A 13,244-nucleotide genomic window follows, 5' to 3' on the forward strand; every position below is an offset into this window, starting at 1 on the left:
ACCACAAAGTCCCATGGGTAAGAGTGGGCCCAGGAGTCCCGCCACCTGGTCTCACCCGGCTCTGCTCCCTGTTCCTGCGCACTCGTCTTTCTCTTCTGTAAAGGGATGGCCAGGTGGTGCCCCTCCTTCAGCGTTAGGAAGATCCTGTCGGGTAACACAGGTGAAGCTCCCAGAGCAGGGCCTGGCACATCCGCAGTCAGTGCATGGCAGTCAGTTGTTGTCATTGTCAGTAGCAATAGCATTAGTAACCATAGCTGGGTGTGGTGGCTCACACCTGTGCTCCCAGCTACTTGGGAGGCTGAGGCAGGAGAATCACTTGAGCCCAGGAGGTCGAGGCTGCAGGGCACCATGAATGCACCACTGCACTCCAGCCTGGGAGACAGAGCGAGACCCTGTCTCTAGAAAAATGAAAGATACAGGCTGGGCGTGGTGGTTCACGCCTATAATCCCAGCACTTCGGGAGGCTGAGGCGGGCGGATCACCTGAGGTTGGGAATTCGAGACCAGCCTGACCAACATGGAGAAACCCCGTCTCTACTAAAAAATACAAAATTAGTTGGGCATGGTGGCGCATGCCTATAATCCCAGCTACTTGGGAGGCTGAGGCAGGAGAATCGCTTGAACCCGGGAGGCGGAGGTTGCAGTGAGGCAATATCACACCACAGCACTCTGGCCTGGGTGATAGGGTGAGACTCCGTTTCAAAAAAAAAAGAAAAAGAAAAGATACGGTATTAGTAACTGAAGGTGGGATGTGGGGGTGTGGGGGTGGGGCAGACACGCAGAACGGGGAGCAGGAACTCTGCTTGCCCAAATGCAGAGTGGAGAGATGGCGTGAAAGTGAGCGAGTGCACACGTTACTCTTGGAAAATGACACAGCATTGCTGGAAGACGTATAGCCGACCTGAGACACAGACGGCCTGCATTCCTGGGCCAGCAGACTCGTTCAAGTCAAAAGGAATAAATGTAACCAAAGAAGTGTGAGACTTACCCCAAATCCCAAAACACCACTGAAAAAAAATTAAAGATCCAACCTCCTCCTGGACGCCTGGGCTCTGGAACCCTCCCCTCGGAACGATCTTGGCCACCGTCCTACCCAAATCCTCCCCGCCTCTCATACCCAAAGGGCATTGTTGTTGCTATAGCAGCAGCCCCTTCAGCCCCTCAGATGCTCCAGCTCCTTATTCTAGAACTCTCCATCAGCAGTTCTTTCTCTCCAGTGACGCTGCCTGTCCATGGACCCACCAGCTTTTCAGTGTCCCTGCCGCCTGCTGCCCATCCTTCCCGCCCTGCCCAGCGCAGATCCCTGCAAACAAATGCAGCTCAGCCTCCCTTCTGTGCCGTCTCCCACCAACACACTCAGACAAAACTTCGCTCTCACACATAACCCAGCCTGCAAACAGCCCCAGTCCCAGTGGCTCCCAGCAAAGGGCATTTTGTTCTTGCCCTGCCGGGCTCTGCAGGGCTGGGCCCCGGGCTGCAAGTTGAGGTCAGGGCCGCTGTCCCTGAGGTCTCAGCTGCAGACAGGCACACTCCCTTCTGCTGTGTGTCCCAAGGGGTGAAGCAAACCAGGGCTCAGCCCAAATCCAAAGGGTGGGTAAGTTTCCACCACTGCCGTGACTTGGGCAGGGAGAGAGAATCTCGTAAACACACACGACCATCTCCAGCGCTCTTCCCCCTGCTCTGCCACGTGGGCCACTCACCACAGCCAGAGAAAAGCACAGCCGTGCTGCCAGGGGCCTGGGAAATTAGTGAATGGAAATTTGCAGGGGCCCTCAGTGCTACCCACCTCTCCTCCCTCCTCCTTCCCTTCTTCCTCCTCCTCCTTCCCTTCCTCTTCCTCCTCCTCCTCCAACCTCCTCCAGTTCTGAGGGCCCAGCCTTCCGGCCACCAGGGGATGGTGCAGGCCCAGGCCTCTCCCCTCTGCTCGCACCCCAGTGGGGTAGCGGTTTATCCTCTGTCCACTCGTGACGTGTGCACTTTCTGCATACGTGTTATACTCTGAACAAAAGTAACAACAACCAAACCATCAGCTCAGCCTCTCTGTCCACTTGCTGCTGAGCAGCTGTCAGGCCTATTCCTTTGAGGAAACAGGTGATTAGAAGGAAGCTCTTCCACCATGTCCACAGGACACCAGCATTCCTGCGTCTCTGGCTCTGCGCTCCTTCCCATTACAATGTGGCCGGCCAGGCCCTCCCCGGGGCTCTGCTCCTGCAATGCCTCCTCTCATGTAGGCAGACAGAGAAATGAGGCAGAGGCTAGAAAATGATGAGGGCCAGGGAGATGTGTTTTTCTTTTTTCTTTTTTTTTTGAGATGGAGTTTCGCTCTTGTTGCCCAGGCTGAAGTGCAGTGGTGTGATCTCAGCTCACTGCAACCTCCACCTCCCAAGTTCAGGTGATTCTCCTGCTTTAGCCTCCCGAGTAGCTGGGATTACAGATGCCTGCCACCACACCCAGCTTTATTCTTTCTTTCTTTCTTTCTTTCTTTTTTTTTTTTTGCATTTTTAGTAGAGACGGGGTTTCACCATGTTGGCCAGGCTGGTCTCGAACTCCTGACCTCAGGTGATCCACCCACCTTGGCTTCCCAAAGTGCTGGGATTACAGGCGTGGGCCATTGCACCGGCCAATGTTTGTATTTTTAGTGGAGACTAGAGACAGGGTTTTGCTATGTTGACCAGGCTGATCTCAAACTCCTGACCTCAGGTAATCCTCTCACCTTGGCCTCCTAAAGTGCTGGGATTACAGGCGTGAGCCACCCCACTTGGCCATTCGTGCACTTTCAGTGATCAGGTGTAGTTTTTTCGTTTTAAAATAGGACCTATGGCTCACACTGATATAACTAAGTGAATAAATAAATGGGGGGAAGGAAAACTCTGATAATGGAATGCCAAATGGTAAACGGAGGAGTGATGGGCTTAGAAAAACCACTATTCAGCAACCATTTTATTTATTTATTTAATTAATTTATTTATTTATATTTTTTGAGATGGAGTCTGGCTCTGTCGCCAGGCTGGAGTGCAGTGACACAATCTCAGCTCACTGCAACCTCCAAGTCCCTAGTTCAAGTGATTCTCCTGCCTCAGTCTCCCAAGTAGCTGGGATTACAGGCACGCACCACCATGCCCAGCTAATTTTTGTATTTTTAGTAGAGACGAGGTTTCACCATGTTGGCCAGGATGGTCTCAATCTCTTGACCTCGTGATGCGCCTGCCTCAGCCTCCCAAAGTGCTGGGATTACAGGCGTGAGCAGCTCAGCAACCATTTTAATAAAAATCATTTCAGACAAAATCTTCAGTAAGTGTTAAAACTAGAGAGTGGTCTGGCTGCAGTGGCTTACCCCTGTAATCCCAGCACTTTGGGAGGCCGAGGCAGGTGGATCACCTGAGGTCACGAGTTCGAGACCAGCCTCTCCAACATGGTGAAACCCCGTCTCTACTTAAAAAAAAATACAAAAAATAGCCTGGTGTGGTGGTGGGCACCTGTAATCCCAGCCACTGGGGAGGCTGAGGCAGAAGAATCGCTTGAACCCGGGAGGGGGAGGTTGCAGTGAGCTGAGATCACACCACTGCACTCCAGCATGGGTGACAGAGCAAGATTCTGTCTCAAAAAGAAACAAAACAAAACAAAATAACAAGTTAGAGAAACCAGAGAGACTGAGTGACAGACAGATTCATACACTATACCTGCGCACGTGTGTGTGTGTGTGTGTGTGTGTGTAGAGAGAGACAGAGGGAGCAAATGTAGTAAAAACTTTACATTTGAAATAACAATGAGTTTCTGATAATAGAAGCAAAAAAAAATTAACATTTGGAAAATCTGGATGAGGGAATATGACATTCTGTATGGTTCTTGTCACTTTTCTAATCTAAAATTACGTTAAAATTTTTAAAAAATTAAAAAGTATTTGGGCTGTGTAACAAATTACTGCAAACTTGAGTGGTTTAAAACAACACACATTGGGCTGGGCGAGGTGTCTCACTCCTGTAATCCTAGCACTTTTGGGAGGTCGAGGTGGCTGGATCACCTGATGTTGGGAGTTTGAGACCAGCTTGGTCAACATGATGAAACCCCCTCTCTACTAAAAATACAAAAATTAGCCTGGCATGGTGGCGCACGCCTGTAATCCCAGCTACTCGGGTGGCTGAGGCAGGAGAATCGCTTGAACCCGGGAGGCTGAGGCTGCAGTGAGCCAAGATCTCGCCATTGCACTCCAGCCTGTGTGACAGAGACTCTGTCTCAAACAACAACAACAAAAACAACACCGTTTGTCATCTTTCTCTCCCGCAGGCTGGCTGAAGGCTCTGGGGGAGGCCCTCCCCACCTTTCCCAGCCCTGGGGAGGCCGCCAGCCATCCCTGCCGTTTCTCATCTGGTGGCAGCACGTATCATCTCTGCCGCCTTCTCCACATGGCCGTTTTCTCTCCGCGTGTCTGTGTCCACGTCTCTCTTCTTATAAAGGCTGGACAGGATTTTTTTTTTTTTTTTTTTTTTTGAGACAGTCTCGCTCAGTCGCACAGGCTCGAGGACAGTGGCGCGATCTCGGCCTCCAATGCCACCTTCCAGAGCCTTCGTGATGTAACTCCATCCCTGTCCCCTCCCCACGTCGCCGGCTTTATTGTTCTTCGTGTCAGTTCTTGCCAGTGGACATTTAATTCTTATTCACGTCTCACTCCCTCCCCCACTGTGAGCCCCACGTGGCAGAGACCCCTGCGGAGCTGCGCAGGCCGGAGGAGGCTGCGGAGCATCGCTCTGACCTGAGCCGGGGACGCTGCGGAGGCGCAGCACGTTCCTCTGCCCAGAGCTGATGGGCACCGTCCTGTCTTTCGCTGCAGGTCCCGGGGGAGACTCGGGGGCCTGGGATCCCCCATTTAGCCACAGGGCGGGGGGATCAGGTTCACTCTGAAAGTCCAGAGCACGATGTTTGGGAAACGGCCCCGCCCGCGGCCTCCGGGACCGCGGGGCGCACCTGCTACCACCCTGCGCGGCGTCGGCCCCGTCCCCGCGAGCGCCCGGAAGCCCCTGGCCGTGGGCCGCGCCGGAGCCGCGCAAGGCGACTGTTCTGCGCCTCGGCTCGGGGTTCGGACCCGGCACTGGGCGCGGTCACGCGGGGCGCTGCGCACGACGTCCGGCGGCCACAGAGCGCGGCCATCGAGTCCCGCCCCGGCGCAGCGCCCCCCTCCCGGGCCCGCGACACACGCCCTCGGGGTCGGTCCTCGAGGACACGCAGCGCCCCACCCACCCACCAGGACGCACGTTTTAAGCTCATCAGTGAAGGTTCCTTAAATTCCCGAAGGGCAAGAAGTTAACCAAGTAAAACAGCACCGGAACACCAGGTAGAGGGCACCACCGGGGTCCGCGGGTGGGGGTGGGTGGAACCCGGGGTGGGCGAGGGCAGGCGAAGAAGAAGGCGGGGGAGGGGGCGGCGACTCGGGTCTGCGGTTGAATCAACAGGGCATGGGAATGGGGCGGGCGGACTGGGGTGGGGGCACGCCGGGGTCCGGAGGAGGGCGGGGGTCGGGCAGGCCGGCGGGTCCCAGGCTGCGGCGGGGTGGGAAAGGGATGAGGGGGAAGGGCCCGGGCTGCGTGGGGTGGAGGAGGGGCTGGGCGGGGCGGTCGCCGGCCTCCGCCCCCGCCCCTCCGCCAATCACCGCCCGCCTGCTCCCCTCGCCGTGGGTCCCCGCGAGGCCGCCACCCCGGGGTCGCCGTCTCCGCCTCGCCGCAGTCGGGGCAGCCGCTCGCCCCTCTTTCCCATGTATCCGTCCAGGTGAGATCCGGCCCCACCGAGACTCGCTCCCCTCTCTGGACGGAGGATCTCAATTGGGTCCCGGTTTCCCTCTCCGCGCCTCCGCCCAGAGTTGCATCATCTGCACCGAAAGGCGGCGGGACAGGGTCTCCCAAGACCCCCGCCCCACCGGCGCCCACGCCTGCGGTCTTGACCGCCCAGAAGATGGGGGCTGGCCCGTGCCCCGGGCTCCCACCCAGCCCCCGCGCCGGCGGAGTGGACCCCACTGGCGGCGAGTCCCGGAGCGTGGAGCGGGGACGCGGGGTGGGAATCCGGGGGAGATGCACGTTTCGGTGCCCAGCATTGAGTTTTCGCTGCATTGTGGATGGGAAATGGCTGTTTGCAAATCGCCCTTTTCTTCGGCGGACCGTGTGGGGTGGCGGTAAACGCTGTTGCGCGGGCGGCACGCGAGGTGGGTGCCCGCTGGGGGAGGGACGCGGGGCTCTGCCCAGGTTGCGTTCGGGGGATGGAGGCTTTCCTGGGACCTCACTTCCCTGAGCCCCAGGCGAGACGGCAGCTGAGCTGGAGGATGCAAAGGGGAGGCGGAGGGGGGTGGGAGAGCGGCGCGCGAAACTCTCGGCTTCCCGAGGATCTTCTGGGCTTACTTGTCCCCAGCTTTGTCCCGAAGTGTCGCTTCCGGAGGCGGGTGGCCGGCGGCTTCCGGCTCTCAGCAGGGTCTGGAGCTCCCACCGAGAGGAGATTCCCGCTCTCCCTAGGCCCCTCCGGGAGCGCCGGCGCGCGCGTGCAGGGTGCCCCGGGAACGTCGTGACCCCAAGGAGGTCTTGTGGTTTAAGGAGCGAACGGAACCGGCCGGGCGATGCCAGCTGAACCCGCCTTCCCGGGACGCACGTGCGTCCGGCCGTCCGGCGCTTTCGCCTTGGGGAGCCCGCGGGTTCGGGTCTGGGTCGCCTGGCGAGCTTTCCGCCGAGCGCCTCTGAGTTCTATAGAGCCCCGACGGCTTGCGATCTGCGTTCCCGGCAGTCCCTTACCTTGCGGGAGAGGGCTCCAGGGCGAGGCGAGGCGAGGCGAGGCGCCAAAAGCAAGGCGCTGGGCCGTCTGCGTCTGCCGGGGCCTCGGGTCCACGGCTTTCTGGAGGATTCGGCGGCGGAGCGTGCGCTCCCCAGGCCAGACAGAGCCTGTGCCAGACGGAGAGTCCCTTCCCGCAGGTGACTCCCGCGACCCGCAGGGGACTGCCCCTGCGGCAGGAGGAGGGTTGTGTTAACCCAGGAGTTTGAGAACAACCTGGGCAACGTATCAAGATCATGTCTCTTTAAAAAAAAAAAAAAGAAAGAAAGAAAAATGGTGGCCGGGCGCGGTGGCTCACACCTGTAATCCCAGCACTTTGGGAGGCCGAGCCGGGCGGATCACCTGAGGTCAGGAGTTCGAGACCAGCCTCAACATGGAGAAACCCCGTCTCTACTAAAAAAAAAAAAATACAAAATCAGCCGGGCGTGGTGGTGCATGCCTGTAATCCTGGCTACTTGGGAGGCTGAGGCAGGAGAATTGCTTGAACCCGGGAGGCAGAGGTTGCCGTGAGCCGCGATAGCGCCATTGCACTCCAGCCTGGGCAACAAGAGCGAAACTCCGTCTCAAAATAAATAAATAAATAAATAAATAAATAAATAAATAAGAGCAGTTTTAGATTTACAGAAAAATTGAGAAAATAGAGTTCCCCCAGTTTCCCCTGTTATTAAGATCTTAAACTGATGTCGTATATTTGTTACTTTATTTATTTTATTTTATTTTTATTTTTATTTTTTGAGACAAGAGTCTCACTCTGTTGCCAGGCTGGAGTGCAGTGGCGCGATCTTGGCTCACTGACCTCTGCCTCCCGGGTTCAAGCGATTCTCCTGCCTCAGCTTCCCGAGTAGCTGGGACTACAGGTGCGTGCCACCATGCTTGGCTAATTTTTGTATTTTTAGTAGAAACGGGGTTTCACCATGTTGGCCAGGATGGTCTTGATCTCTTGACCTCATGATCCGCCCGCCTCGGCCTCCCAAAGTGCTGGGATTACAGCGTGAGCCACCGCGCCTGGCCTATTTGTTACAATTAATGAGCCAATTCCACGATGACACAACCATTGTTGACATGAACCAAAGTCCGCGCTTGAGTCAGATTTGCAGAGTTTTCTCCTCACTCCCCTTTTCTATCCCAGGATCCCACGACAGATTCCGTTGTCACATCTCCTTCCAGAGTTTGAACGGTGCTGAACTGTCAGCACCATCTGTCCGGTGAGTGACAGCTGTGGACTTAGTCTTCCTGTTGAGTGTGGAGAATCAAAGGAGGGTGAAGGAGGGCTGAGTCCAGTCCTGGGGCCTCTGAAGAAGGCAAGGTGGGAGGTGGTCGTGGGTTCCTTGTCCCCCCAGAGGAAGGGCAGCAGATGGGACCTCGCCTGGCCTTTTTCTTTCTTCCTTTTTTTTTTTTGTCTCATCTATTTCAAGGTGCTTGTGTGTTTTTTTAATCCTGGGTAAAATACACGTAACACTTATCACTGTAACCATTTGTAACTGTGATGCAACCACCGTCACTATCTCCACCCAGAACATTCTCATCATCCCCAACACAACCTCTGTACCCATTAAACAATCACCCTCCCTTCCCCACTGACCTCAGCCCCTGGCAGCCTCTGTTCTACTTTCTATCTCTATGAATTTGCCAGACATAGAGGGGCGTTCAAGAGTCCCAGGGGCCTCATCGTGGAAGTGGAATCACACAGTATTTGTCCTTTTGTGTCTGGCTTATTTCACTTGGCCTAATGTCCTGAAGGTTCGTCCGTGTTGTAGCATGTGCCAGAATTCGTTTCTCTTATGGCTGAGTAATATTCTAGTGTGTGTATGAGCCTAAGTCCATCCGTCTGCAGATACATGGGCTGCCTCCACCTTTTGACTTGTGAATAGTGCAGCAATGAGCGTGGGTGTGCAAGCATCTGTTTTGTTGTTGTTGTTGTTTTATTTTTAAAATAGAGACGGGGCTGGAGCCCAGGCTGGTCTTGACCTCCTGGATTCAAGTGGTCCTCCTGCCTCAGCCTCCCGAAGTGCTGGGATGAGAGGCATGAGCCACCGCACACGGCCCAAGCAACTGTCTGCTTCCGTTGTTTTTGGTATATGCCTACAGGAGAGAAATGGCCCAGCGGCTGCCCACAGGGCTGGTGCCTGTGTTTTTGTGCAATTCTTCCAGGGCTTCTCTGAGGGAGCGGAGCACCCCTCCCAGAGGGGGCCGGGTCAGCAGTGTTCGCTGGAACCCCACAGCATCTGAGCCTGAACCGACGCCTCTCTCCTTGCTTTGCCAGGTCCCAGCATGCCTTCTGAGACCCCCCAGGCGGAAGTGGGGCCCACAGGTTGCCCCCACCGCTCAGGGCCACGCTCGGCAAAGGGGAGCCTGGAGAAGGGGCCCCCAGAGGGTAAGGAAGCCAAGGAGCCCCTGTGGATCCGGCCCGATGCTCCGAGCAGGTGCACCTGGCAGCTGGGCCGGCCCGCCTCCGAGTCGCCGCATCGCCACACTGCCCCGTAAGTCCTGCTTTTGATCACAACAGGGCTGATCCATAACCTGGAGGGCAGGAGTTTGTTACCTGGACACCACACAGCCAGGAGGACATGAGGTATAACCCCCTGTAGTCACTCTGGATTGAGGAGCTGGGGGTGGGGGCATGCCGTGTAGATGAGGCTCTGAGAGGCCAAGACCTCCTTACACTGCCGCCCAGCACCTAGGCCAGTCCCTGGCAAGACAGTGGATGCTCAACAAGTAGTTCCGGAATAAATAAATAAATGTACCCAGGTCACATGCTTTGCCCGGTCTGTGGCTGCGCATGTGCATTCACTGGAGGTGAGTGACCAGGGTCCTGCCTGCACTCTTATTTTATTTTATTCTTTGAGACACAAGCTGGAGTGCAGCGGTGCAATCATGGCTTACTGCAGCTTCAATCTCCCCCGATTAACGATCCTCCCACCTCAGCCTCCCAAGTAGCTGGGACTATGGGCACCCACCATCACACCCAGCTAATTTTTGTATTTTTAGGAGACGGGGTTTCACCCAGGCTGGTCTCGAACTCCTGGGTTCAAGTGATCCGCCCGCCTTGGCTTCCCACAAGTGTTGGGATTACAGGTGTGAGCCACCGCGCCCGGCCCAGCCTGCACTTTTCCGTTAACTCTAGGTCATGAAGACTTCCCGTAGGCATTACGTATTTTTCCATAAGGGCTGTTCTTCTGGTGGCACAGACTGTTCAGTGAAGAAGCCTCTACGGGGTAGACAGGTGTTTGCAGTTATCTCATTTTACATAACTGCAATAGAAGATACTACACATTCATTTAGCCAACGAGTCTTTCCTTAGTGCCTTGTGCATTTCGTGCCCTGCTCAAGGTGCAAAAGCTCTGTCCATGGAAAAGACAAATGAACAAAAATCCCTACCCCAGCTCGAAACTGAAATCAAGCTCACTAAGCCTTAGGATTATCTTTATTTATTTCCTTAGTATAATCTCCTTGGAGGAGAACAAATAGATCAAAGAATGTGCTTCTTAGATGTTTGATTCCTTTTTTTTTTTTTTTTTTTTTTTTTTTTAGAGACAGAGTCTTGCTGTCGCCCAGGCTGGAGTGCAGTGGCGCGATCTCAGCTCACTGCAACTTCTGCCTCCCGGGAAGCGATTCTCCTACCTCAACCTCCCTAGTAGTTGGGATTACAGGCATGTGCCAGCACGTCCAGTGGATTTTTGTATTTTTAGTAGAGATGGGGCTTCACCATGTTGTCCAGGCTGGTCTTGAACTCCTGATGTCAGGTGATCCAATCGCCTTGGCCTCCCAAAGTGCTGGGATTATGATTCCTATTTTGTGTACACCACTACCAGCATTTATGGTTGTTGATTTACAGTTCAGAATGGGTGGGGGTGGCTGCGTGTACTCTCAGTGGAGCAATAGAAAGAAGTGACAGTGGACAAACTCAGAAAGTCTGAGTGTTGAACATATTCAGTGCTGGGAGCTCAGGAGGCCAAGCAGATGGGTGGGCAGCCAGAAGGATGGGCTCTTGCTGCCAAGACAAACCCGAGAGAGCAGTGGGTGAGAGGCCCGGTGAGGTCGGGAGTGGCTGCTGGGGGGTGGAGTGAGCAGGGAAGACAGGCCAGATTCCTGAGGGCTCCGTGAGCTCCTAACTCTAGGGCATGAGATGGGGACGATGCCCTCCAGGCTGTAAATGGCACTGCACCTGCACCTCACATACTGGCCTCATTCATCCTCCGAAGACAGCCCCATCCTGAGATGCAGAGCCGACGCTGCTTGTCTCCAGTCAGACGGCCCCTGAGAATAGTGGCGTTGCGGGGAGGTGCTGCAGAGGTGGGTCAGGAGTTGGAGGTTCATTCTAGACAGTGGGGCGCGTCCTCCCAGGAGCCTCTTGGGCTGTGGAAGTGGGAGTCCTTGAGATAAGGGGCTCCAGGGCTATCCCTGCAAGTCAGATCCTTTATCTTGCTAAGTGCTCTGGGCCTGGCCCTGACCACCTTTCAAACTTCTCAGGTAACTTCACAGCCACCGAGGCCCAGTGCTGAGTCAGCACACCTGCTGCAGGGAGGCGGGCCTCTTCCTGCCTGGCTGGCCGGATGCCGGAACTGAGTTAATGAACTAATCCCCGGCGCTGTCACCCGGGGGCTTGGCTTTCCACCTGGCCCTGGCTCTCTACACCTGCCAAGCCTGGTTCCCTTCCGCCGAGAACTGCTTCCGAGGGAGCCTCCCTGGCCCCTGTACAGTTTGGGCACCTGGCAGGACTGCCCTCTGCTCCCTGGGAAGGGCACGATTGGACTCCAGCTGCTCTTGTTGGCGCCTGTTTTGGCCTCAGGGCAGCTCTCCCTGCAAATGTGGCACTCTCTCCATGGCACAGGACCTCCGGGAGCTGGGTTCACCCCAGGTCTAAGGGTCGCCTCCTGGCGGGCAGGACCCAAGGACCCTGGCTGTTTAGCAGGCGCCTGTGCTGAAGAGGAGGCTCAGGGTTAGCCACGGGGTGTCATCATAGCTGCAAGGGCCAGGGAGGGGTTGCGGGTCTGGAGACCGCTGCAAGCCATGCGTGTTCCCAGATGAGTATGTGGTGAGCTTGGTGCAGATAGATAGGGGGTGTCATCAGCCTCTCCCTGGGGGAGGATGGCAGGGGCAAGAGGGCCATTTAGGAAACCACCTGGACCAGGGTTTGAGGGTTTGCACAGCCAGATGCTGCAGGACAGAGCATCACGGAGCCTGGCCGACAGCGCCTCTGCCGGGGCTCTGTGTCTGCCACGTGCCTGACATTTTCTGTGCAGGGCTAGACATCCCGCCTGCGCTTTGCGGCCATTGTCCCTGGTCTAAGGAGTCTCTGCCCTGAGGTCAGCACTTCACTTTTTTGCTTCCTATGGTCACATGCTGAGAGATGAAAGGAAATGTCATTCTCCAGTAAAGGCTTTCTGAAAAGGTGGACCTAAACCTTTGTTTTGAAGTCAGTATTTGCTTATTTTAACTTTTTTATTTGGAAATAATTTACTACTCACAATAAGTAGCAAAAATAATAGATCCTTTGTACCCTTCTCCCAGCTTCCCACTAACAACATCTGCCACGACTGTAGGTTCATTTTCAAACCTGGGAAGCTGGCATTGGTGCAAATAAACCACAGGCATGATTTGCTTTTTATAGATTTGTATGTCTAAGTATGTGTGTGTATGTGTGTTTCAGGCGTGTGTGTGGGGTGTGTGTTAGGTGTATCTGTGTACAGATTTGTGCAACCACCACCCAGATAAAGCCAGTTCTTTTTTTTTTTTTTTCCCGCCAGTTCTTCGAGTGTTGATTTGTGTAAGACAATGTCTGCCAGGACTGGTACTATTTTGTTTTGTTTTGTTTTTTTCCTGAATAATTGTGGACTCCTCTGTTTCAGGGCAAAAGCTCCAAAAATCTTGCCAGATATTCTGAAGAAAATTGGGGACACCCCTATGGTCAGAATCAACAAGATTGGGAAGAAGTTCGGCCTGAAGTGTGAGCTTCGTGAGTGCCCTGGCTTTGGAGAGGGGCTTCCTCCATCCACACTGGGCTCCGTGGGCCTGGGGGGTCCTGGGAGGTCCTGGGATGGGTCCCTTAGGCAAGGCCCTGGGATCAGAAAACACGCTGGTTAATGAGGGGCCAAGAACATATCAGCTTAAGTTTGGGAAAAACACACAACAGGGCATTGTGTCAGAGGGTGACCAAAGTGGCTCTCCAGCTGATGGACCAGGGAACGAACAGGTGACCTTTGAACTGAGGCCGGAGTGGAAGCAGCGAGGGTGTGAAGGGCCGGGTGAGGGTCAAAGGCAGAAGCAAGCAGGTGGGGAGGGTTAGCGTCATGTCTCCTAAGGAGCAGTGGACGGGTCCTAGCACGTGCCGTGAGCCATCCGCTGTCCAGGGAGCGGTTACCTCTGTCTTGCCAGCTTCGTGGGGACAGACAGTTCAGCTCATCATTTATGAGACGGAGAATGGGAATTTGGAGGGTCCGT

The 13,244-nt window shown here is 55.2% G+C and overlaps 1 protein-coding gene across 6 annotated transcripts in view; it reads left to right on the plus strand.

Moving 5' to 3' along the window:
- The first annotated feature begins 4,601 nt into the window (after positions 1-4,601).
- The window catches only part of CBS (cystathionine beta-synthase), a 225,327-nt gene continuing 216,684 nt past the window's right edge, over positions 4,602-13,244 (plus strand). The window contains exons 1-4 of one of the 6 annotated variants that reach the window (XM_032175507.2): positions 4,602-5,328; positions 7,933-8,008; positions 9,067-9,283; positions 12,653-12,759. In XM_032175507.2, coding sequence (XP_032031398.1) covers positions 9,075-9,283; positions 12,653-12,759 — 316 coding nt within the window. In that variant the 5' untranslated portion in view covers positions 4,602-5,328; positions 7,933-8,008; positions 9,067-9,074. Of the gene's footprint in view, positions 5,329-5,589; positions 5,760-6,922; positions 6,944-7,555; positions 7,661-7,932; positions 8,009-9,066; positions 9,284-12,652; positions 12,760-13,244 lie in introns of those variants that run through there. The other 5 variants (XM_032175506.2, XR_009209821.1, XM_058427899.1 and 2 more) reach the window with 5 other exon arrangements.

This window comes from Hylobates moloch, unplaced genomic scaffold, assembly GCF_009828535.3.
Source record: "Hylobates moloch isolate HMO894 unplaced genomic scaffold, HMol_V3 SCAFFOLD_14, whole genome shotgun sequence".
Taxonomy (NCBI): domain Eukaryota; kingdom Metazoa; phylum Chordata; class Mammalia; order Primates; family Hylobatidae; genus Hylobates; species Hylobates moloch.